The following is a 25563-nucleotide window of genomic DNA, read 5'->3' as shown; positions in this document are numbered from 1 at the left end:
CCACTCTCTCCCCTTAGCACATGTACATCTTTAACTCTTCCTATCATAATCCTATTTACCACTACATAATCCATTAGCGCTCTATCTACCACCCTTCCCTCCACCACTCTCTCCCATGTGTACTTATGCTTGACTTTCTTCCGAAACACTGTATTTGCTATCATCAACTCTCTTTCTAGACACATTTCCACCATCAACTCTCCACTACGATTCTTTCCTGGAACTCCACATTTCCCAACCACTCCATCGATTGGACCATTTCCTACCCTAGCATTAAGGTCTCCCAGTACTATTACATTTACATTTCTTCCTAAATTCTCTATGCACTCATTTAAATCTATCCAAAAGGCCTCCCTTTCTTCTACACTCTTCTCACTGCCAGGCCCATATGCACTTACAAAGACCCACTTCTCCTTTCCTCCAGCCTAGTAACCCCTACCATACTTCTCAGACATTTCAAGTCTAATACATTTAAACCCTTTCTCTCTTATATTCCATGTTTCTGCCCCATACAGTGCTGTCAACACAATCACCCCTTCATACAATCTCCTCTTAGCATCCATTCCTAAATGTCTCTTTCTCATTACACTTTTTAATCCCCCAGGGCATTTACTTGCTTCTCTCAATCTACATTCTACCTCCACTCCTCCCTTTCCTGCCACATTTGCCCCCAAATATCTACAGCTATCCACTTCCTCCAGTCATTCTCCCTCTATACTCACTTCCAATTTGCTGCCATCCTCTCCACTTGTACATCTCATCACCTTACTTTTACCCATATTTACCTTCAACTTCTTTCTTTTGTACATCTTCCCAGATTCCAATCACTAACTTTCTTAATCCCTTCTCTGATCCTGCCACAAGCAGCAAACAACTGGCTTATCTCCCATTTTTCTCATTTTCTATAACCATCTCCATTCCCTGGCCCATTAACCTTGCATTTACCTCTCACACCATCCCATCCATGTATAAACTGAACACCCATGGTGACATGACACATAGCTGGCAAAGTCTCACCTCTAACTTAAACCACTCACTCTCTCCATTTCTAATTCTAACACAGGCTCTACTACTCTTGTAAAAACTCTTGACTGCTCTTAACAGCTCTCCTCCCATCCCATATATCTGCAATATCTCCTACAGTGCCTTCCTGTATATTGTCTACATTACTTAGGAATGTAAAATACTTTGTATGAAATTTGACATTTTGTTTCCTATCATGAGTGATATTGAAGATGAAAATTCACCATTTTCCCTCCCTAACTCTCTCCCAACATGTATTTACTTAACTGCATTTACCTAATTGCAATATACAGGAAATGAGCAACACTTGTTGAGTCCCATCTCCTAGTCCCCAATTTTATCATACCTGGACTCATTCATGTAGTTCCAACTTAACCTTTTCAATATAGTTTAATTAATATCTGACTTACCTGCTTAGCTTTAAGTTCCTTCTCTCCAGCTTCCATAACAAAGAACTTGTACAAGCGACTTGATGCCTCAAACCACACACGTGCCTTGGGTACCTACAAAAATGGCATAGTCAACTTCTGTCTCCCTTTAATTACATATACTGGCTGACCTGCTTCAGTTAAACACATATAGCAATATCTTTTACAAGTCCAAATTTTCATGATTCAATTCTTCATACATTATTAACAGTAATCCTGTACACTGTATACTAAGTAACACTGCTTGCAAGTAAACTCCAATAAATTTCCATATCAACCCTTTGTGTATTGCATGGCACAATTCCTTTTTACCTGGATGCCACACTTTTCCTTTCATTCCAACTAGCACCAGACCTCATTGGTCTCTGTGAACCCTTTCATAGTTTCTGCAACAGGGATTTATTGATAATGGGTGATTTCAATTTTACTGACATTGATTGGATGACCCTTGAACATGGCCCTATAGGTAGTCGCTTGATTGATTTTCTTGGTGACAATTACTTAATTTAGCATAGAAAAGAGCCCACAAGATATGGAAACTTACTCAATCTATTGATCACTATCCGTGAAAGCATGGTAACTGATGTAGAAGTCGGTGAATCTGTTGCATATAGCGATCACACCTTAGATTCAAACTCCTAAATTTTTTTAGATTTTTAGAATAGATACTTGTGTTTCTAAAATACCCGATTTCAGTAAAGCTCAGTTCATAGGACTATGTCAGGAGCTTCAGCTTACAGACTGGGAGGCAAAATTAAATGAAGAACCTGTAGATCAGATGTGGGAAATTTTTCAAAATACGCTCACTAAGATGATTCAAACTTACATTCCTTTTAAGGACAGACGTCCCCCAAATCAGGCTCGCCCAAAGTGGCTCGACAAAGAAACTGAAAAAAGTATTGCTAAAAAGAGACAGGCCTATAAGAAATATAAGTGCTCGGGTGCATCTAATGACTATGAAAGTTATGTATCAATACAGAGATATTTAAAAAAGACAATAAGAAAAAGAAAACGACAATAGGAAATGAACATCTCTGATAAATCCAAAGAGAATCCCAAAGAATTCTATAGTTACATTAGAGATAAAAAGGTTGTTAGGAATCACATTGGTCCACTATCATCTGCTGACGGTCAACTTGAATATTCAAATGAAGGAATGTGTAATATCTTAAACAATTATTTTAGCTCGGTATTCGTAAACGAAACACATCAAAGTGAACTCCAAACTGAAACCTGTGAAAAGTCTAGGGTAAACTTACTCACTACGGTAAATATAACAAAAGAAAAAATTAAAAGGTGTATAGATAAACTCAAAGTTAATAAAACACCAGGGCCTGACAGTTGGCATCCAAGAATCTTAAAGGAAATGAAAAATGAGATTGTTGTTCCATTAGAAATTATTTTCAAGAAATCCATCATATCCGGAGATGTCCCAAGAGAATGGAAGCTAGCTAACGTTACTCCCATATTCAAAAAAGGTGACAAAAAGAAGCCAAATAACTATAGGCCTATAAGTTTGACTTCAATCGTAGGAAAAATAATGGAAACTATCATCAGAGATGCTATCGAACATCATTTAGAAAATAACCGTTTGATAAATGATCGCCAGCATGGTTTCAGATGGAAATGTTCTTGCGTGACTAACTTACTCGAATTCTACAATACAGTTATCTCGAATTATGACAAAAGAAACCATACATATACCAAGGCTTTTCCCCCTTACAAGGGAGGTAGCCAAAAAGGGAAAGGCATAAAATCATTTCCACCCATTCCATCCCTGAATACACTCCACACCCCTCCACCCTCCCTCCCATCTGAGCACCTCCTGGATGACGGGTCATCCCTGCACCTTGTCCGCTGCCCTGGGTCAGAAGCAGTGTTGCAAGACACAGCACATCCACAGCAAGGCTGCTTCATCAAATTGGCAAGCCCCCCCCTCTCTGTCCCCCCATTGCATAAAAGGAGAGGACGGGGAGAAATCCCTTCGGGCTGCGTCAAAATTTGCTCACACATACTACCTCACCCACCATCCCCCCACCCATTCCACCTCATGCAATTACAACATCACCCATATACAACTATTCTCCATTCACCCGTCTTCTGTCCTCTCCCGTCCTTCCTCAACAGACATTCCCCTCTTCCCCAGAGCCCCCTTCACCCCATCCATCCACCTCATCCTAGGACGTCCCCTCATCTTCACTCCCTCCACATCTGCCTTCCATACCTCTTTTACTAGTCTTTCTTCACTCATTCTTTCCATGTGTCTAAACCATCCTGATATTCTTTCATCAACCCTATCTCCTAGCTCCTTTTCCACCCCTGTTCTCCTCCTCACCTCCTCATTTCTCACTCTATCTAGCCTAGTAATCCCCATCATACTTCTCAGCCACCTCATCTCAAACACATTCAAACTCCTTCTCTCTTCTTCTCTTATGTTCCATGTTTCTGCCCCATACAGTGCTGTTGGCACAATCACTCCTTCATACAGTCTCCTCTTAGCATCCATTCCCAAATGTCTATTCCTCATTACATTCTTTAATCCACCAAGGCATTTACTCACTTCTCTCAATCTACATACTACCTCCACTTTCACTCCACCTTTTCCTGCCACGTTTGCACCCAAGTATCTAAAACTATCCACTTCCTCCAGTCGCTCTCCCTTAATGCTCACTTCCAGTCTACAGCCACTTTCACCCCTTGTACATCTCATCACCTTACTTTTACCCACATTTATCTTTAGGTTTCTTCTATCACATACTCTCCCAAACTCTGCCACCAACTTCCTCAATCCCTCCTCTGATCCTGCCACAAGCGCAGTGTCGTCCGCAAAACAACAGCTGGCTTACCTCCCACTTTTCTCCATTTTCTTTAACCATCTCCAATCCCTTGCCCACTACCCTTGCATTTACCTCTCGCACCACCCCATCCATGTATAAGTTGAACAGCCAGGGTGACATAACGCATCCTTGACGAAGTCCCACCTTTACCTCGAACCACTCACTCTCTCCATTTCCAATCCTGACACAAGCTCTACTACTCTCATAAAAACTCTTGACAGCTCCCAGAAGCTTTCCTCCTATCCCATATATCTGCAGTACCTCCCACAGTGCCTTCCTGTCTACCCTATCATAAGCCTTTTCCAGATCCATAAAAGCCCAAAAACCATCCTTCCCCTTTCCTATAGCTTTCTCACATATCTGTCTTACCACAAAGATCTGATCTACACAACCTCTACCTGTCCTAAATCCACACTGTTCCTCACCAATTACTCCTTCTGTTCCTCTCCTAATCCTCTCAAACAAGATCCTCCCAACTACACTTAACAAGCTAATCCCTCTGAAACTACTACATTCACACTTGTCCCCTTTTCCTTTGTAAAGAGGAACTATACAGGCACTCCTCCAGTCCTCCGGAGGCATACACAAATATTGATGGTATGATCTCTGGAATCAACGAACTAAATAACTATCCAGAAACGGAAAAACCTGATATCATGGGCATAGTAGAGACAAGCATAGTGGGACATGGTCTATATAACCACTGGGCAAAAAATAGAACAGACAAGCAAGGAGGTGTCAGGATATTGACCAAAAAAGGTTTAAATGTGACAAAGATTATTACAGGCCTAGACAATGTAGAAGTAATTATGATTAAAATTGCAAACGAAAAGATGAAAAGCAGAAAATTTGTAGCAGTGAAGGTGGAGGTAGAATGTAGATTGAGGGAAGCGAGTAAATGCCTTGGTGGATTAAAGAGTGTAATGAGGAATAGACATTTGGGAATGGATGCTAAGAGGAGACTGTATGAAGGAGTTCTTGTACCAACAGCACTGTATGGGGCAGAAACATGGAACACAAGAGAGGAAGAGAGAAGGAGTTTGAATGTGTTTGAGATGACGTGTCTGAGAAGTATGATGGGGGTTACTAGGCTAGATAGAGTGAGAAATGAGGAGGTGAGGAGGAGAACAGGGGTGGAAAAGGAGCTGGGAGATAGGGTTGATTAAAGAATATTAGGATGGTTTAGACACATGGAAAGAATGAGTGAAGAAAGACTAGTAAAAGAGGTATGGAAGGCAGATGTGGAGGGAGTGAACATGAGGGGACGTCCTAGGAGGAGGTGGATGGATGGTGGTGAAGAGGGGAATGTCTGTTGAGGAAGGATGGGAGAGGACAGAAGACAGGGGTGAATGGAGAATGGTTGTATATGGATGATGTTGTGATTGCATGAGGTGGAATGGGTGGGGGGATGGGGGGGTGAGGTAGTATGTGTGAGCAAAATTTGATGCAGCCCGAAGGGATTTCTCCCCGTCCTCTCCTTTTATGCAATGGGGGGACGGAGAGGGGGGGGTCGCCGATTTAATGAAGCGGCCTTGCTGTGGATGTGCTGTGTCTTGTGACACTGCTTGTGACCCAGGGCAGTGGACAAGGTGCAGGGATGACCTGTCATCCAGGAGGTGCTAAGATAAGAGAGAGGGTGGAGGGGTGTGGAGTGTATTCAGGGATGGAATGGGTGGAAATGATTTTATGCCTTTTCCTTTTTGGCTACCTCCCTTGTAAGGGGGAAAAAGCCTTGGTATATGTATGTATGTATGTATGTACTACCAAAAACCCATGTGTGGTCGGACAGCGAACATTCTAATTTACTGGAAGAAACAATGAATGTGCTAAATGAGTTATTGAAAGAGGGTGGAAACATAGTCATGGGCAATTTTAATGCAAAAGACACAATGTGGGAAGAAATGATAGTTAAAGGGGAAGATGAACTTTGGAGCAACATTCCACTGGATATGACCATCGAATACACCCTAGTGCAATGGGTTAAGGCAAATACTAGATATAGAAACAACAAGGAACCATCAAAACTAGACTTACTATTAACTTTTGAACCAGATATTGTGAACAAAATGGTGTATAAAACACCAATTGGAAAGAGTGACCATATACCAATAGAGTTTGAATTAAAAGAACAGAACAATGTAGATAGGAATGATAAACATAGAGCATACATATACCATAGGCTTTTTCCCCCTAACAAGGGAGGTAGCCAAAAAGAAAAAGGCATAATAACCATTCCCGCCCATTCCATCCCAAATACACTCCACTCCCCTTCACCCTCCCTCTTATCTTGGCACCTCCTGGATGACGGGTCATCCCTGCACCTTGTCCACTGCCCTGGGTCAGAGGCAGTGTCGCAAGACACAGGATATCCACAGCAAGGGCGCTTCATTAAATCGGTGACCCCCCCCCCTCTCTGTCCCCTCATGCAGAAAAGGAGAAGATGGGGAGAAATCCCTTCAGGCTGTGTCAATTTTTTCTCACACATACTACCCCACCCCCCATCCCACCTCATGCATCACAACATCATCCATATACAACCATTCTCCATTCACCCTTATCTTCTGTCCTCTCCTGTCCTTCCTCAACAGACATTCCCCTCTTCCCCAGAGCCTCTTTCACCCCATCCATCCATCTCATCCTAGGTCACCCCCTCATGTTCACTCCCTCCACATCTGCCTTCCATACCTCTTTTACTAGTCTTTCTTCACTCATTCTTTCCATGTGTCCAAACCATCCCAATACTCTTTCATCCACCCTATCTCCCAGCTTCCTTACCACCCCTGTTCTCCTCCTCACCTCCTCATTTCTCACTCTATCTAGCCTAGTAACCCCTAACATACTTCTCAGACACCTCATCTCAAACACATTCAAACTCCTTCTCTCTTCCTCTCTTATGTTCCATGTTTCTGCCCCATACAGTGCTGTTGGCACAATTACTCCTTCATACAATCTCCTCTTAGCCTCCATTCCCAAATGTCTATTCCTCATTACATTTTTCAATCCACCAAGGCATTTACTTGCTTCTCTCAATCTACATTCTACCTCCACCTCCACTCCACCCTTTCCTGCCACATTCGCACCCAAGTATCTAAAATTATCCACTTCCTCCAGTCGCTCTCCCTTAATGCTCACTTCCAGTCTACTGCCACTTTCACCCCTTGTACATCTCATCACCTTACTTTTACCCACATTTATCTTCAACTTCCCTCTTTCACACACTCTCCCAAACTCTGTCACCAACTTCCTCAATCCCTCCTCTGATCCTGGTACAAGCGCAGTGTCGTCCGCAAAGAACAGGAAGATTTATGTACAACAAAACGGATTTCGTAAAACTAAGAAAATTTTTCCAAAACACAAATTGGGAAAAATTCTCAAAAGAGGAAACAAAGATGGATGACAAATGGAACATATTCAAAGAAAAGTACAAAGAAGGAATTAATAAATATGTACCAAAAAATAAACAAAAAGAGATGTATATAAAATGTTACATACATACATACATACATATACCAAGGCTTTTTCCCCCTTACAAGGGAGGTAGCCAAAAAGGGAAAGGCATAAAAACACTCCCACCCATTTCATCCCTAAAAACACTCCACACCCCTCCCACCCTTCCTCTCATCTGAGCACCTCCTGGATGACGGGTCATCCCTGCACCCTGCCCACCGCCCTGGGTCAGAAGCAGTGTCGCAAGACACAGTACATCTACAGCAAGGCCGCTTCATTTAATCGGCGACCCCCCCTCTCCGTCCCCCTTTGCATATAAGGAGAGGACGGGGAGAAATCCCTTCGGGCTGCGTCAAAATTTACTCACACATACTACCCCACCCCCCACCCCCCCGCCCATTCCTCCTCATGCAGTCACAACATCATCCATATACAACCATTCTCCACTCACCTCTGTCTTCCGTCCTCTCCCTTCCTTCCTCAACAGACATTCCCCTCTTCCCCAAAGCCCCCTTCACCCCATCCATCCACCTCATCCTAGGACGTCCCCTCATCTTCACTCCCTCCACATCTGCCTTCCATACCTCTTTTACTAGTCTTTCTTCACTCATTCTTTCCATGTGTCCAAACCATCCTAATATTCTTTCATCAACCCTCTCTCCCAAATCCTTTTTCACCCCTGTTCTCCTCCTCACCTCCTCATTTCTCACTCTATCCAGCCTAGTAACCCCCACCATACTTCTCAGACACCTCATCTCAAACACATTCAAACTCCTTCTCTCTTCTTCTCTTATGTTCCACGTTTCTGCCCCATACAGTGCTGTTGGCACAATCACTCCTTCATACAGTCTCCTCTTCGCATCCATTCCCAAATGTCTATTTCTCATTACACTCTTTAAACCACCAAGGCATTTACTCGCTTCTCTCAATCTACATTCTACCTCCACCTTCACTCCACCTTTTCCTGCTACACTTGCACCCAAGTATCTAAAACTATCCACTTCCTCCAGTCGCTCTCCCTTAATGTTCACTTCCAGTCTACTGCCACTTTCACCCCTTGTACATCTCATCACCTTACTTTTACCCACATTTATCTTTAGCTTTCTTCTATCACATACTCTCCCAAACTCTGCCACCAGCTTCCTCAATCCCTCCTCTGATCCTGCCAGAAGCACAGTGTCGTCCGCAAACAACAACTGGCTCACCTCCCACTTTTCTCCATTTTCTTTAACCATCTCCAATCCCTGACTCACTACCCTAGCATTCACCTCTCGCACCACCCCATCCATGTATAAGTTGAACAGCCAGGGCGACATAACGCATCCTTGACGAAGTCCCACCTTTACTTCAAACCACTCACTCTCTCCATTTCCAATCCTAACACATGCTCTACTACTCACATAAAAACTCTTGACAGCTCCCAAAAGCTTTCCTCCTATCCCATAAATCTGCATAACCTCCCACAGTGCCTTTCTGTCTACCCTATCATAAGCCTTTTCCAGATCCATAAAAGCCCAAAAAACATCCTTCCCCTTTCTTATAGCTTTCTCACATATCTGTCTTACCACAAAGATCTGATCTACACAACCTCTACCCGTCCTAAATCCACACTGTTCCTCACCAATTACTCCTTCTGTTCCTCTCCTAATCCTCTCAATTAAGATTCTCCCATAAGCCTTCCCTACTACACTCAACAGGCTAATCCCTCTGAAATTACTACATTCACACTTGTCCCCTTTTCCCTTGTAAAGAGGAACTATACAGGCACTACTCCAGTCCTCCGGTACTCTACCCTCTCTCCAGCAAACATTAAATAATCTCACAAAAGGTGTAGTGAGGCTAGAGCCAGGAGAGACAAAGCCAGGAAAAAATGGAAAAGGTAGAAAAACATCTAAATGGCAAACAGTCCGCTCGTGACCTCAGCTCAGTCCACACGTGACCTCAGCTCAGTCCGCTCGTGACCTCAGCTAGAGATCTCGTTTTTCTGCATAGACACCAGCTAGTGAATACCTGTGAATTTTATATCTCCTAATAGTGTTAAGTGATTGTGTTGTGTTTTTGTAATTGTATACGTATAGCGCTATACAGTTACAGATATAAGATAAAGTGCAAGGTTCTATTTAATTTCAAAACAGTTTTCTGTTACCGTATTCCAAAGGTAGGAGAAATAGTATAAGGTAAGCAGAGTAAGCTTCGCGTATTTAGTTTATTAGAGACCGCTTTGATTTTTTGTTGTTGATTTGTATTTTCTCTTTGCCGTTTTTATTGCTAAAGGGGGAGCGAAATGGCTTGTGAAGGTTGCGTGAACCTAGAGGTCCGTCTCAGGATGTGTGAGGAGGAAATTCGGCTTCTCAGGAGTGCGCTCTGTGAGAAGAGTGAACCCTCCCCACAACCCAAAGAGCGTTCCACTTCTTTACCTACTGTCACTGCCATGAGCGAGTGGCGCTCCGTGGGGTCCCGTTTGTCGAGCCCGCGTTCGGTAGACGTGTGCCCTGTGGAGCAACCGCTGGCTCTAGTCAATCGTTTTGCTCTACTGGAGGATGAAGTGGCTGAAAACCGGGAGTTCTTGGTGGTGGGGGACTCCATGGTTCGAGGCTATGACGACATCCTGCAGCGAAAGACTAAGCGACGTTGCAAGCTTGTATGTCAACCGGGCCGTGGGATCGTTGATTGTACCCGGTCCATCAGGGAGCAAGGACGGAAGAACACGGTTACGATTGTACATACGGGTAGTAACGATGTAGGTAGGGTGAGATCAGAGGAGCTTGTTCGGAATTACAAGGTCCTCCTTCAGGAGATGAAGGAACGTGGGAGCCGTCACGTAGTCTGTGGGATCCTTCCGAGGATCTACGCAGGTTCGTGTTGGAACAGTAGAGCCATAGGGATCAATGATAGGGTATCGCAGTTGTGCACACAATTGGGATACCACTTTCTTGATCCTTGGTATCTCTTTTCTAGGCGCCATGACCTTTACGCTTCTGATGGGATCCACCTTACCCGCAGAGGCAAAGATGTTCTTACAAACCTCATTGTGGGAGTTTGTAATGAACTAGCTCCTTTTTTAGGGTAGAAGGCCAAAGGGAAGGGGAAATAGAATGTACTTGGGAAAACAGTGTAGAGTATAGCATTAATGTACAACAATGTACCAGTATAGGACAAAATATAATTTTAGGATATAATGTCGCTAGAGGACGAAATGTCACATTAGGATATAATGTCATAGGACAAAATGTCGCAATGGGATATAATGACAGTGGAGGACAAAATATCACGATGGGAAGTAATGATAGTGGAGAACAAAATATCACGATAGGATGTAATGATAATGGAGGAGAAAATATCACGGTAGGATATAATGTCATTGAAGGCCAAAATGTAATTTTAGGAAGGGATACCGGACAGAATGTCAATGAAGGCCAAAATATCATGATAGGATGTAATATCGCTAGAGGACGAAATGACACATTAGGATGTAATGTCTTAGGACAAAATGTCACAATGGGATGTAATGACAGTGGAGGACAAAAGATCACGATGGGAAATAATGATAGTGGAGAACAAAATATCACGATAGGATGTAATGATAATGGAGGAGAAAATATCACGGTAGGATATAATTTCAGTGAAGAACAAAATATAATTTTAGGAAGAGATACCGGACAGAATGTCAATGAAGGCCAAAATATCAAGATAGGATGTAATGACAGTGGAAGACAAAAGATCACGATGGGATGTAATTATAGTGGAGGAAAAAATATCACGGTAGGATATAATGTCACTGGAGGACAAAATATAATTTTAGAAAGGGATGCCGGACATAATGTCACTGAACGACGGGAGGCCGGCGTGAATCACGGTGACGTAGGGGGACAAAATGTACAAAATAGATCGGATGACCGTAATCGACCAGATGTCCGTGATGGGGGAAATGTTAATTTTGATAGGAGAAATGTTAATGAGACATTGAATGTCAATGAAGGACCAAATAATAATAATATAGAGCAAGGCATAAATAAAAAACAAAATGATAATATAAGACATGATATTGAAACTCAAAATGTGTCAAAAAGAAATAATCAGGAGTTTCTTAAAACTATGTACTTTAATGCTCGTAGTATTAGGAACAAATTTCAAGAAATACAGGCGTATGTCAAAAGCGAAAATCTCGATATGATAGGAATAACTGAGACATGGTTAAATGGTACAGAGTTCGAAGCTGAATTTAATATTGCGGGATTTAAACACTTTCATCAGGATAGAAACCACAAGAAAGGTGGGGGTGTTCTATTGTACGTTAAAAACAATGTTCATGCTTGTGTTTTAGAGAAAGTGAAACAGGATGCATATGACAGTTTGTGGGTTGAGTTAACCCAAACAAATGGACAAAAAATGAATATAGGTGTAATATATAGGCCAAAGACATTATCATTAGCAGACGACAAACTGTTATTTCAAGAACTGTCTAGTTTCTGCAACCGGGATTTATTGATAATGGGTGATTTCAATTTTACTGACATTGATTGGATGACCCTTGAACATGGCCATATAGGTAGTCGCTTGATTGATTTTCTTGGTGACAATTACTTAATTCAGCATGTAAAAGAGCCCACAAGATATGGAAACTTACTCGATTTATTGATCACTAGCCGCGAAAGCATGGCAACTGATGTAGAAGTCGGTGAATCTGTTGCAAATAGCGATCACAACTTAGTCAGATTCAAACTCCTAAACAATTTTAGAATAGATACTTGTGCTTCTAAAATACCCGATTTCAGTAAAGCTCAGTTCATAGAACTACGTCAGGAGCTTCAGCTTACAGATTGGGAGGAAAAATTAAACGAAAGGCCTGTAGATCAGATGTGGGAAATATTTCAAAATACGCTCACTAAGATGATTCAAACTTACATTCCTTTTAAGGACAGACGTCCCCCAAATCAGGCTCGCCCTAAGTGGCTCGACAAAGAAACTGAAAAAAGTATTGCTAAAAAGAGACAGGCTTATAAGAAATATAAGTGCTCGGGTGCATCTAATGACTATGAAAGTTATGTATCAATACAGAGAGATTTAAAAAAGACAATAAGAAAAAGAAAACGACAATACGAAATGAACATCGCTGAGAAATCCAAAGAGAATCCCAAAGAATTCTATAGTTACATTAGAGATAAAAAGGTTGTTAGGAATCACATTGGTCCACTATTATCTGCTGACGGTCAACTTGAATATTCAAATGAAGGAATGTGTAATCTCTTAAACAATTATTTTAGCTCGGTATTCGTAAACGAAACACCTCAAAGTGAATTCCAAACTGAAACCTGTGAAAAGTCTGGGGTAAACTTACTCACTACGGTAAATATAACAAAAGAAACAATTAAAAGGTGTATAGACAAACTCAAAGTTAACAAAACACCAGGGCCTGACGGTTGGCATCCAAGAATCTTAAAGGAAATTAAAAATGAGATTGTTGTTCCATTAGAAATTATTTTCAAGAAATCCATCATATCCGGAGATGTCCCAATAGAATGGAAGCTAGCTAACGTTACTCCCATATTCAAAAAAGGTGACAAAAAGAAACCAAATAACTATAGGCCTATTAGTTTGACTTCGATCGTAGGAAAAATAATGGAAACTATCATCAGAGATGCTATCGAATATCATTTAGAAAGTAACCGTTTGATAAATGATAGCCAACATGGTTTCAGACGGAAACGTTCTTGCGTGACTAACTTACTCGAATTCTACAACACAGTTATCTCGAATTATGACAAAAGAAACAATATAGATTTAATATATCTAGACTTTGCAAAAGCTTTTGATACCGTCCCACACGAAAGACTACTTACTAAATTAGCTTTGCATGGAATAAGTGGTAGCCTATTAGGTTGGACTAGTAATTGGTTGAAAGGTCGAAAACAGAGAGTTGTTTTAAATGGAAAAACTTCTGGATGGAAAAGTGTTGCAAGTGGAGTTCCTCAGGGTTCCGTTCTTGGGCCACTTCTATTCATAGTATATATAAATGATATAGACCATGGACTAAAATCTACTGTTTCCAAATTTGCTGATGATACAAAACTGTGCGGAGTGGCAAATGATCACTCAAACCAATTAGATATTCAAGAAGATTTAGATCAATTACAGCAATGGTCTGAAAAGTGGCTAATGAAATTTAACACAAGTAAATGCAAGGTAATGCACATAGGTAAAAATAACAGCAATTACGATTACAAATTATTTGGAAATTCGTTAACAAAAGTGGATAGTGAAAAAGATCTCGGCGTAATTATCAGTAACGACCTCAAATCATCCAAGCAGTGTATTTCAGCCTCTGAGAAAGCAAATAAGATTCTGGGATTGATTGCGCGATCGTTTGATTTCAAAAGTCCATCACTCATTAACAAGCTATATAAATCGTTAGTTCGTCCACATTTGGAATATGCTGTTTCCGTATGGTCACCGAATCTCATTAAAGACATTGACAGACTGGAAAAAGTACAACGGCGAGCCACAAAACTGATTCCAAATATAAAAAATAAATCATACGAAAATCGACTTAAGCACATGAATCTGTTTTCCCTAAAAAAGCGTAGACTCAGAGGTGACTTGATACAGGTCTTTAAGATTTTAAAGGGAATTGACAACATCAAAAGTGACCAAATTTTCACATTGAATGAGAATCAGACAAGAAACAATGGTCTCAAACTGTCCGGAAATAGATTCAATTTGGAAGTAGGTAGAAACAACTTTGCCAACCGTGTAGTTAATGAATGGAATAAACTTCCTGCACAGGTAGTGCAATGTAGTTCAGTTCGAAGCTTTAAGAATCATTTAGATAAATACCTAAGTAAGATGCTGTAATGATTATAATTTATGTTATATTATTTGTTTTTGTTTTGTTATAATTTGTCTGTCTGATTTTCATTTATTATTAGTTATGTCAATTTATTATCATTTACTATTTACCTGTTTGTTTGTTATTCAACTATACCAATGCATTTATTTATGTATTTTAATTGTTATTTACATTGTTATAGTTTTAATTTGTTATAGTTTTAATTTATTATTAATATGATTTTTTTTTTTTTTTTTTTTTTTTTTTTTGCATCCGACCTAGATATGGATCAAAAGGTCTCCTGTCGGCATGCTTTGCCTTTGTAATCCTTTGTAATCCTTTGTAAACTTAGGAATGAATATATGAATATATGCAGGAAAGAAAATAGAGAATATGAAAGGGATATCCTAGACAAATGTAAGGATCAACTAAAACTCTTTTTACAGATACATAAATGACAAACTAAAGGATAAGCATGAAATAGTGAAACTGCATGAAGGAGATAAAGAATACATAGATGACACAGAGATGGCAGAAGTTATGATCAGACATTTCAGGTCTGTTTTTACAATTGAGAGCTCATAACACTGGGAGGATGGAAAACAAGAAAGATCACCCATGATGAAAGAAAGAAATATAACACAAAAAGAAATACATCATACATACATATACCAAAGTCTTTTTTCCCCTACACGGGGGTGTAGCCAAAAAGAAAAAGACATAGAAACCACTCCCACCCATTTCATTTCCTATATATTCCACTCCCCTCCACCCTCCTCCCTCCCTCTTATCTTGGCACCTCCTGGATGATGGGTCATCCCTGCATCCTGTCCACTGCCCTGGGTCAGAAGCAGTGTTGCAAGATGCAGCACATCCACAGCAAGGCCACGTCATAAAAGAAATAAGAGATCAAATAAAAAGCCTAGATGTCAGAAAATTGCACGGACCAGATGGAATTGCAAATTGGATACTGAGTGTATAGATGAACTGACAGACAAACTACACAAGATAATTGACTTCTCACTCAAAGAGGGAAAGGTACCACAAGATTGAAAAGATGCAAACATAGTACCAATATATAAAGGAGGACATAGGGAAGATCCTGCAAACTTCAGACCAGCATCCCTCACAAGCACAGTAGCAAAAATATGCGAAAAGGTCATCAAAAACAAAAGGACCAAACATTTGGAAGATAACGAAATAATAAACCCAAACAATTTGGTTTTAGAAGTGGAAGATCATGCACCACAAATCTAATCTGCTTTTACTTGAGATTAATTGAGATAATACAAGAAAGGGATGGATGGGCAGACTGCATCTTCTTGGATTTGCAGAAAGCATTTGACAAAGTACCACACAGAAAATTAATAAGTAAAATTGAAAAAATAGGAGGAATTCAAGGCAAAGTGTTGGAATGGGTGAAGGACTTCTTAACTGGGAGAAAAATGAGTGATACTTAGAGACAAAAATTCAAAATGGGAAGATGTGAAAAGTGGCGTACCACAAGGCTCTGTTTTGGATCCTTTAATGTTTGCCATATACATAAATGATATGGATGAAGGAGTAAATTGTTATATGAACTTTTTTGGTGACGATGCCAAATTACTCAAGAGAGTAAGAACAGAAGAAGATTGTAGATCACTGCAAGATGACCTGGATAAAATATGGGAATGGAGCCAGAAATATGAGATGAACTTCAACAACAAAAAATGTAACATAATGGAATTTGGAAAAGGTAAAAATAGAGTTTCGGGACAATATAAGATTGGAAACAAAGAAGTCACAAAAGTAAACTCAGAGAGGGATCTAGGAGTAATCATTTCAAGTGACTTGACACCTAACAAACATGTAAATAAATTATTTGGAGAGACTTACAACTTAATAAGATCAATGAAAGTGGCCTTTGATTACATAGATGAGGAGATGGTTAAAAAAATAATTGTTACACTGATAAGGCCGAAATTAGAATATACTGTATTAATGTGGGCACCTAGCACAAAAAAGAACATAAGAAAATCAGAAAGAATCCAAGGAGCAGCAACAAAAATGGCACCCACACTGTCAAATCTGACATATGAACAAAGATTGGAGAAATTACAGTCGTCAACACTAGAACAGAGAAGGGAAAGAGGCGATTTGTTGATCATTTTCAGAATTATGAAAGGGATGGAAGTTCTCGATAGAGACGACCTATTAAAGCGGGACAGAAGAGAAACAAGAGGACACAAAAAGAAACTAAAGAAAGACAGTTACAGAAGAGACCTGAAAAAGAATAGCTTCCCAAATAGAGTGATCGATGTCTGGAAGAAACTGAGCAGAGAAACAGTAAATGCCAGAATTATACATGATTTTAAGAAAAAACTGAACATGGAGAGATATGAAAACAGGTCACTATGAGCACAGCTCTCGTCCCGTAAAATACAACTAGGTAAATACACCCAGACGCCCACTTCTCATGATTCCCTTCAATCTCCCAAAACATCCAGCTGCCTATCCCAATCTACAATCCACCTCCATCCTGAGCCCTCCACCTTCTGCCACATGTGATCCCAAATACACAAAACCATCCACCTCCTCCAGCCTCGCTCCTTCCAGACCCACCTCTAGCTCTCTGCCACCCTCCCCATCCTGCACATCTCTCCACCTTATCCTCACCCACACTTTCCTTCAACTAAGGAGAAAGAATACTACCACCAGTCTGTAGTAGTGGGAGAGCTATTTCCAGATGTCAGTTCTTAAGAGAAAAGGTGAAGGAATTCAGAATTTGGACCCAGAGATCATGTATCAGCCTTTCATGGCTCCAACTCCATCATAGTTAACGAGTTCTGAAGATAGGCTACAGGTGGTTGATTCTAACATCCATCTTGCAAGTTCCTACTGTTGGTCGCTTTAAATAAAACTTCAATTGATATTCATTGTACAGTCTGAAAAAATGAAAAAAACAAATAAATAAAATAATAATAATAACATACAGGTGTAACGAAATGGCCTAACCTCAAAGAAGCCCGGCCCTGGATGTCTGCCCACATTGTCATCAAAACCTTTGCCCTGTGCCTGGTCCATATGTTGCTGAAGAAACACTCGGAAGCTGTGATCTGTAGTAGACAAACATAAGTATTGTGTTAAAACAATGGTAAATTTTTCATAAAAGAACAATGTTCTAGAAAGATCTATGTAAAACGAATCTAGGTAAATTTCTCTTATTCAATTGCTTGATAGTAGTTACAGAGGGATCAGCTTGTTGAGTGTAGTTGGGAAGGCTTATGGGATGGTCTTGATTGAGAGGATTAGGAGAGGAACAGTGTGGTTTTAGGACAGGTAGGAGATGTGTAGATCAGATTTTTGTGGTAAGACAGATATTTGAGAAAGCTATAGGGGTAAGGATGTTTTTTGGGCTTTTATGGATCTGGAAAAGGCTTAAAACAGGGTAGACAGGAAGGCACTGTGGGAGGTACTGCAGATATATGGGATAGGAGGAAAGCTGTTAAGAGCAGTCAAGAGTTTTTATGAGAGCAGTAGAGCTTGCTTTAGGATTAGAAATGGAGAGAGTGAATGGTTTGAGGTAAAGGTGAGACTTTGTCAGGGATGTGTTATGTCACCCTGGCTGTTCAATCTTTACATGGATGGGGTGGTGCGAGAGGTGAATGCAAGGGTAGTGGGTCAGATGTTGGAGATGATTAAAGAAAATGGAGAAAAGTGGGGGGTGAGCCAGCTGTTGTTTGCTGACGACACTGCGCTTGTAGCAGAGGAGGGATTGAGGAAGTTAGTGACAGAGTTTGAGAAGGTGTGTGAAAGAAGGAAGCTGAAGATAAATGTGGGCAAAAGTAAGGTGATGAGATGTACAAGGGGAGAGAGTGACAGCAGGCTGGAAGTGAGCATTATGGGTGAGAAACTGGAGGAAATGGATAGTTTCAGATACTTGGTTGCGAATGTGACAGGAAATGGAGGAGTGGGGGTGGAGGTAGAATGTAGATTGAGAGAAGTGAGTAAATGCCTTGGTGGATTAAAAAGTGTAATGAGAAACAGACGTCTGGGAATGGATGCTAAGAGGAGGTTATATGAAGGAGTGATTGTGCCAACAGCACTCTATGGGGCAGAAACATGGAACATGAGAGAGGAAGAGAGAAGGAGTTTGAATGTGTTTGAGATGAAATGTCTGAGAAGTGACAGGGGTTACTAGGCTAGATAGAGCGAGAAATGAGGAGGTGAGGAGAACAGGGGTGGAAAGGGAGCTGGGAGATAGGGTGGATGAAAGAGTATTAGGATAGTTTGGACACATGGAAAAAATGAGTGATGAAAGATTAGTAAAAAAAGTGTGGAAGGCGGAGGTGGAAGGAGTGAACATGAGGGGGCGTCCTAGGATGAGATGGATGGATGGGGTGAAAGGGGCTTTACAAAAAAGAGGAATGTCTCTAGAGGAAGGACGGGAGAGGACAGAAGATAGGGGTGAATGGAGAAGGGTTGTGTATAGATGAGGCTGTGATGCATGAGGGGGAGTGGGTGGGGGATGGGGGGTAAGGAAGTATGAGAAAAAAAAATTGATGCAGCCCGAAGGGATTTCTCCTCGTCTTCTCCTTTTCTGCATGAGGGGACGGAGAGGGGGGTCACCGAATTTATGAAGCGGACTTGCTGTGGATGTGCTTTGTCTTGCGACACTGCTTCTGACCCAGGGCAGTGGACAGGATGCAGGGATGACCTGTCATCCAGGAGGCGCCAAGATAGGAGGGAGGGAGGAGGGTGGAGAGGAGTGGAATATATGGGAAATGAAATGGGTGGGAGTGATTTCTATGCCTTTTTCTTTTTGGCTACCCCCTGTGTAAGGGAAAAAAGCCTTTGGTATATGTATGTATATATATTTTTTTTTTTTCAAGAAATTTATTTCAAGCAATTTATTTTGAGAAATTTACTGGATACCATTTAAAACCATTTATAGCTAAGCTACCAAATATGAAATTAATAGTAACTTGTAACCCCATATTGAGGTACTGACCTACTCCTACAAGAATGATGCTAAGATTTTACTGCAAGTAATCCTCTGTTAAGTTATTCCCTCTTAAGACTGTCCTGAACCACTTCCTAAGTATATTTTTCCTTTTTGCCTCTGTCTCCTGTGCTAAGGGAAGGAAAGATTTTTGCCACCTTGTTTCCCAAAGGCACAGTGGAACAGGGTGATGGAACTAGATGTCTTGCTCTCTGTAAAATTATTTTATGAGAAGTCAAGGCATCTGCGAGTGCCCAATATTTGGAGAGTTCCATGCCATTCAAACTCTCTTGCACCCTTGCCCTCACCTTGACTCTATATAAGTAAAATTGAATATATTTTGTACTTCACCTTTGTTTCTCCCTAGAGAAACAGGAAATTTCTAAAGAAAAAGGGTAAACAAATCACACTAAGCAGATTGATAGAACTGTCCAAATTTCAGCCAGAGTAGATCAATTCATCAAAAAGACCCCAGGTCTGTGACAGGGGGATGGGGTTTTGCAGGGCTTGGCTGGCTACAAGGTGAAGAAGTCTTTTGGAATGTGTAAATAGATAGAAAATGGTGAACTTGACAGGGAGAGTACTAATCTGATGATATGTCTTTTTTTTTTTTTCTTTCTTCCTAATACTAGACATGGCTTGGACTGTTGGGATTTTCAAATGATCCAGGTTTAGATTAATGAACTTTTACTGTATATTTATTACTCAAAGGAACCAATAATATTAGTAGGAATTTCCTTTTACCTAAATTCCTTTTCTTCTCAATGGCAATGGCACTGAGTACATTGCTGCTGAGTACACTGGCCATAGAACTACCTTTGTCCATCATTGACAAAGAAGAATCCCATGAGTCCAGACACAGCTGGCTCAGATCACTGGAAAGGGTGTCTGCAAAATACAAACAAGGTTAAAGATGAGACACTGCATCCACACATCTATGAAAGAATAGAAAACAAAACAAAAAATATGGACCAAAAAATTGGAAAATGGAGCCCCCCCCCCCCCAAAGGAATACCTACATAATTCATATTCTTCACAAGTACTGCCAACACCAGGTCCAAAATATAACACCAAAAATATCACCATATTGAGGACTTGATGGTACTTACCCAGCAAATCAACAAAAGAAATGGCTACCTAGCACCCAACTGCTGCTCACCTTGGACCAGAGGTGACTTGGACATCACTGTGTAAAACACTAACTTCCTCCAGCTATTGTTGTTGCAGTGGCATACTGTGCTCATGTATGAACAGTACTGGACCAATGGCAAAGTTACAGTCCAAGCGGGTACAAAGAAAATCTATGTGGGATTTGTGGGAAATCTCTGTTCCAGGCATGGCATTCCTCAGGGAGATGGGACTGCTTGGCCACAGTCTAGAGAATGACAACAACAACAACTAATCTGATCCTAGTGCTTCGTATTCTCCACTTACATCATCTATCCCCTGCCTTTTCCTTTCCCTGCTCACCAGATATTCCCCATTTGCTCAAAGCCCCTTTGACCCTCATCCATCCATCCATCCATTCCATTTTTGGTCGTCCTTTCAAGTTCACTCCTTCCACCTCATCTTTCCACACTCTTTTTGCTAATCTTTCTTTACTAATTCCTTCCATGTGCCCAAACTATCCCAATAATATTTCAACAGCCTTATCTGCAGGCTCCCTTTCAGCCCCTGCTCTCCTCCTAACCCACTAACCATACTTCTCAGACACTTTATCTCAAAACACAATTAAATTTCTCCTTTTAGCCTCTCTTAAATTCTGTCTCCACCCCACACAGTGTCATAGGTACTATCACCCCTTCTTCTCTTTACATGCTTCCCCAGACATGTTCCCTCCACTCCCACTCCTACATTTCCTGCCACATGCAATCCCAAAAATGATCTTATTTCCTCCAAGACTTCCAACTTGCTGCCACCCCCTTCTACATCTCATCAACTCCCTCCTGTCACATACTTTCCCAAACTCTGTCATTAACTGCCTTAGACCCTCCTCTGACCCTGCCACAAGTGCAGTGTCATCTGTAAACAACAACTGGCTCACCTACTTTCCTCCACTATCTCTAACCATCTTCAATCCCCATAGAGGTTTCATTAAAATCTCAACTATTGTATTGACCTTATATAATTTATACAATTAATACTCCAGTACAGAAATTCAAATCGCTTATCACAAGTACTCAACACTCAATACAAATTGGAAAACAAATTAATAGTGACACCTTAATCAAATATTCAACCAACCTTGTGCAGAACAAAGGCCTTCAAGAGTTGATTGAATCAGAGATGTAGGTTGGGGAGTTTCCTGATCCTCTTCCAAGATGTACACATAAGCTTGGTTGTTTGGTAGTGCAAAGAGTGAATTGGCACTGGAAAAAAATAATAAATAAATAATAAATAAATAAATAAATAAAATAATAATAATAACAACAACTAACATTCATATCATAACAAACAACTGCAAAGTTCTAAACCCCAATGAGCACTTACATATCAATCAATACATGGCTCCCAAATAACCAGCAACATCAGGCAGGAATATCGTGTTGTTGTCTGGTATTGGCTGCATGTCAGTATGCAGTATAATTTGTGCAGTAACATGGAGCCAATACTTTAGGGACTATATGGGGCATCCCTATGAACCAATAGAGACACAACATTTCATCTATGTCTCTACTCATTGCAAAATGATGTTACTTTACTGTATTCTGACTGTCCCTCCATTATGCTGTCCTCCCTCTCTTAATACTGTCCTGTACCACTTCTTTGAGTATATGTTTCCATTTTTGTCTTTTGTCCCCTATGGTAGGGGGAAGAAAGAATAATGTCACCAACTTTCTCCACTTGGGTTGTAAAAGGTGGCTAAAATGGTAAGGAGAAATGGGACTAGGCATCCTGCTCTCTGTAACCCTGCATGGTACACTCCTACAAGAAGTCAGAGCAAAAGAGGGTCAGAGAGGAGTTTTCCAGACAGAACCTAAAGGTTTGGGTCTTTCAATGTCTGTGGGTGAAATGAACATAAAAGAGAAGAGGAAGGCAGTATATTTGTGAGAAGGAAGATGCATGTATTGGCATTAAGTGAAACCAAGTTAAAAGAGAGGGGTGAGTTTGAGTATGGGAGTGTAGTGGGGAGGGAGTCAGGAGTGAGGGGAGGACAAGGGAGGGAAGGGGTGGCTATACTTGCAAGGAGATAGGTAAGCATGTGGTGAAGTGGAAGGAGGTTTCTTCAAGGTTAATGTGGACAAAGGTGAAACTGGGAAGGCAGATTTGGGTCTTTGTAAGTGCATATGAGCCTGGTAGTGAGAAAAGTGAAGAGGAAAGGGAGGTTTTTTGGATAGATTTAAATGGGTACTTAGAGAGTTTTGGGAAAAATTGCAATGTAGTGGCTTTGGAAGATCTCAATGCTAGAGTATGGGATGAAACAATGGACGGGTGGTTGGGAAGTGTGGAGTCTCAGGTAAAAATCATAGTGGAGAGTTAATGGTGGAGATGTGTTTAGAGAGTTGATGATAGCAAACATGGTGTTTAGGGAAGTCAAGCCTACTGAAATAAACACCTGAATGTGAGGATGGATGGAGCCTTTATTAGTATGATGTTTCATTTGTTATAGCTTTTCCAAGTACTTACTAGTCTTAATAATACACATGACTGAGATTAAATAAGAAGAACTGGGAGAATGGGGGGAGGGAGGGAGGGAAGGAAAGAAGAAGGGAGGTACGGGGGAGGGGGTCACTGAATATTAGGAAGGGTTTAGGAGAAGGTGGACTAAATGTCTGGAAACAGGAAAGGTTAAGGATAAGATGGAAAAATCGGCTGGGTGAAGGATATTAGCTCACAACTGAGGAACAAAAAGGAAGAAGAAAATAAGAGGGGTAGGCAAATGTCTGCTGCAGGGGGGGTTGGGGGGTTGGAAGGCATATACTTACCTAATATTTGTGATCACCCTGCTCTTCCTCAATAGGCGGTAGATTTGGTCTTCCAGAGCATGCTCCAGATTACGCAATGGATTTGGTGGAAGGGCTGAAGGTCTTCCCTTCCCCACGAAACCTGCACCCATCCTGGAACACCAATAACTGTTAAATGGCTATAAGTAATGAAGTCAGCTTAAAGATAATCACCTTTTTAAGGAAATAACATATTCCTGAAGGTCTTTCTTAAGCTTGATTTTTTTTTGTACAGTACTGTTAATGGATGAGTGGTTGATAAGGCTTTAATGAACCATGTAATTGTATCCAGAAGAAGAGTAGGAAGAGTTCTGGATGTCCATGTAAGATCTTAGGGGAAAGAGTGAAGGAATATCAGATTTTTCAGTGGAAGTTAAGTTATGAGTAGAGGATAGGTGGAGAAAGAGGAGAAGAACAGAAGGTAAGGAGGTACTTTGAGTAAACTGTTTAAATGAAAAGGAAAAGAAGCAGGAGTACAAAGAAAGGCTGAGAGAAGTGTGGGAGAACAGAATAGAGGTAGGAGTGCATGGGGGAATGGGGGTCTTTCAAGGAGGGAGTAATAAGGTGTGCAAAGATACTGTGTGCAACAAGGAGGATGGGGAGGGAATAGAAGGAAGGGTAGTGGATGGTGGTGGGATGATGAAGTGAAGAAGGTTGTTGAAGAGAAGCAAGCATTCACAGACTGCTTGCAAAGTAGGAAGAGAGAAACATATGAGAGGTACAAAAAAAAAAAAAAGAGAAGCTAAATATATGATAAAGGAGAACAGATGTAAAATGGAGGATCATGACAAAGTTTTGAAAGAAATAAAAAGATATATAGTAAAGTTCCACTTTAAAAGGGAAACAGGGACAAGTGTGAGTGCAGTAGTTTCAGTAGTTTATTAAGCGTAGTTGGGAAGGCTTATGGGAGGGTCTTGATTGAGAGGATTAGGAGAGGAAAAGAGGGAGTAATTGGTGAGGAACTATGTGGGTTTAGGACAGGTAGGGGTTGCATAGATCAAATTTTTGTGGTAAGATAGATATGTGAGAAAACTGTAGGAAAAGGTACATGCATACATACAAATACTAAAGACTTTTTCCCCCTACATGGAGGGTAGCCAAAAAGAAAAAGGCATAGAAACCATTCCCCCCCATTCCATTTCCCATACATTCCACTCCCCTCCACCCTCCCTCCCATCTCGGCACCTCCTGGATGCCAGGTCATCCCTGCATCCTGTCCACTGCCCTGGGTCAGAAGCAGTGTCACAAGACACAGCACATCCACAGCAAGGCCGCTTCATAAATTTGGAAAAGGTAAGGATATTTTTGGGGCTTTTATTGATTTTGAAAAGGCTTATGACAGGGTAGACAGGAAGGCATTGTGGGAGGTATTGCAGATATATGGGATAGGAGGAAAACTTTTAAGAGCAGTCAAGAGAGCTTTTACAAGAATAGTAGAGCTTGTGTTAGGATTAGAAATTGAGAGAGTAAGTGGTTTGAGGTAAAGGTGGGACTTTGCCAGGGATGTGTTATGTCACCTTGGCTGTTCAATTTATAGATGGATGGGATGGTGTGAGAGGTAAATGCAAGGGTAGTGGGCCAGGGATTGGAGATAAAGAAAATGGAGAAAAGAGGGAGATAAGCCTGTTGTTGTTTGCTGATGACACTGCACTTGTGGCAGACTCAGAGGATGTATTAAGGAAGCTAGTGATAGAGTGTGGGAAGGTGTGCAAATGAAGGATGTTGAAGATAAATGTGGGTAAAAGTAAGGTGATGAGATGTACAAGGGGAGAGGATGGCAGCAAATTGGAAGTGAGTATAGAGGGAGAGAGACTAGAAAAAGGAGAAGGATTACCAGGAGAAGCTGAGAAAAGTGTGGGAGGTAGTGAAGGATAGAGTAGAGGTAGAAATAGGAGTTGGTTTGTTTCAAGGAAGAAGTGACAAGGTGTGCAAACACGGTATGTGGAACAAGAAGTATGGAAGGGACTAGAAGTCAGGGTAGTGAGTGGTGGGATGATGAATCAAGATGGTTGTACAAGGGAAAAGAGGACATGTATGAATTGGTTGGGAAGTAGGACTCAGGGAGCACACATATGAG

General features: G+C 41.0%; 1 protein-coding gene across 3 annotated transcripts in view; it reads right to left on the bottom strand.

The window, feature by feature from the left end:
* LOC143021880 (nonsense-mediated mRNA decay factor SMG8) overlaps positions 1 to 25563 on the bottom strand; it is an 82397-nt gene that overhangs the window by 26245 nt on the left and 30589 nt on the right. For all 3 annotated transcript variants that reach the window (XM_076179675.1, XM_076179676.1, XM_076179677.1), the window contains exons 7-11: positions 23469 to 23600; positions 21787 to 21911; positions 20287 to 20430; positions 17556 to 17656; positions 1434 to 1526 (exon numbers count right to left, since the gene is read on the bottom strand). In XM_076179675.1, coding sequence (XP_076035790.1) covers positions 1434 to 1526; positions 17556 to 17656; positions 20287 to 20430; positions 21787 to 21911; positions 23469 to 23600 — 595 coding nt within the window. The remainder of the gene's footprint in view (positions 1 to 1433; positions 1527 to 17555; positions 17657 to 20286; positions 20431 to 21786; positions 21912 to 23468; positions 23601 to 25563) is intronic.

This window comes from Oratosquilla oratoria, chromosome 43, assembly GCF_046742065.1.
Source record: "Oratosquilla oratoria isolate Oo_2021 chromosome 43, ASM4674206v1, whole genome shotgun sequence".
Taxonomy (NCBI): Eukaryota; Metazoa; Arthropoda; class Malacostraca; order Stomatopoda; family Squillidae; genus Oratosquilla; species Oratosquilla oratoria.
This window is presented reverse-complemented; position numbering and strand designations above follow the sequence as displayed.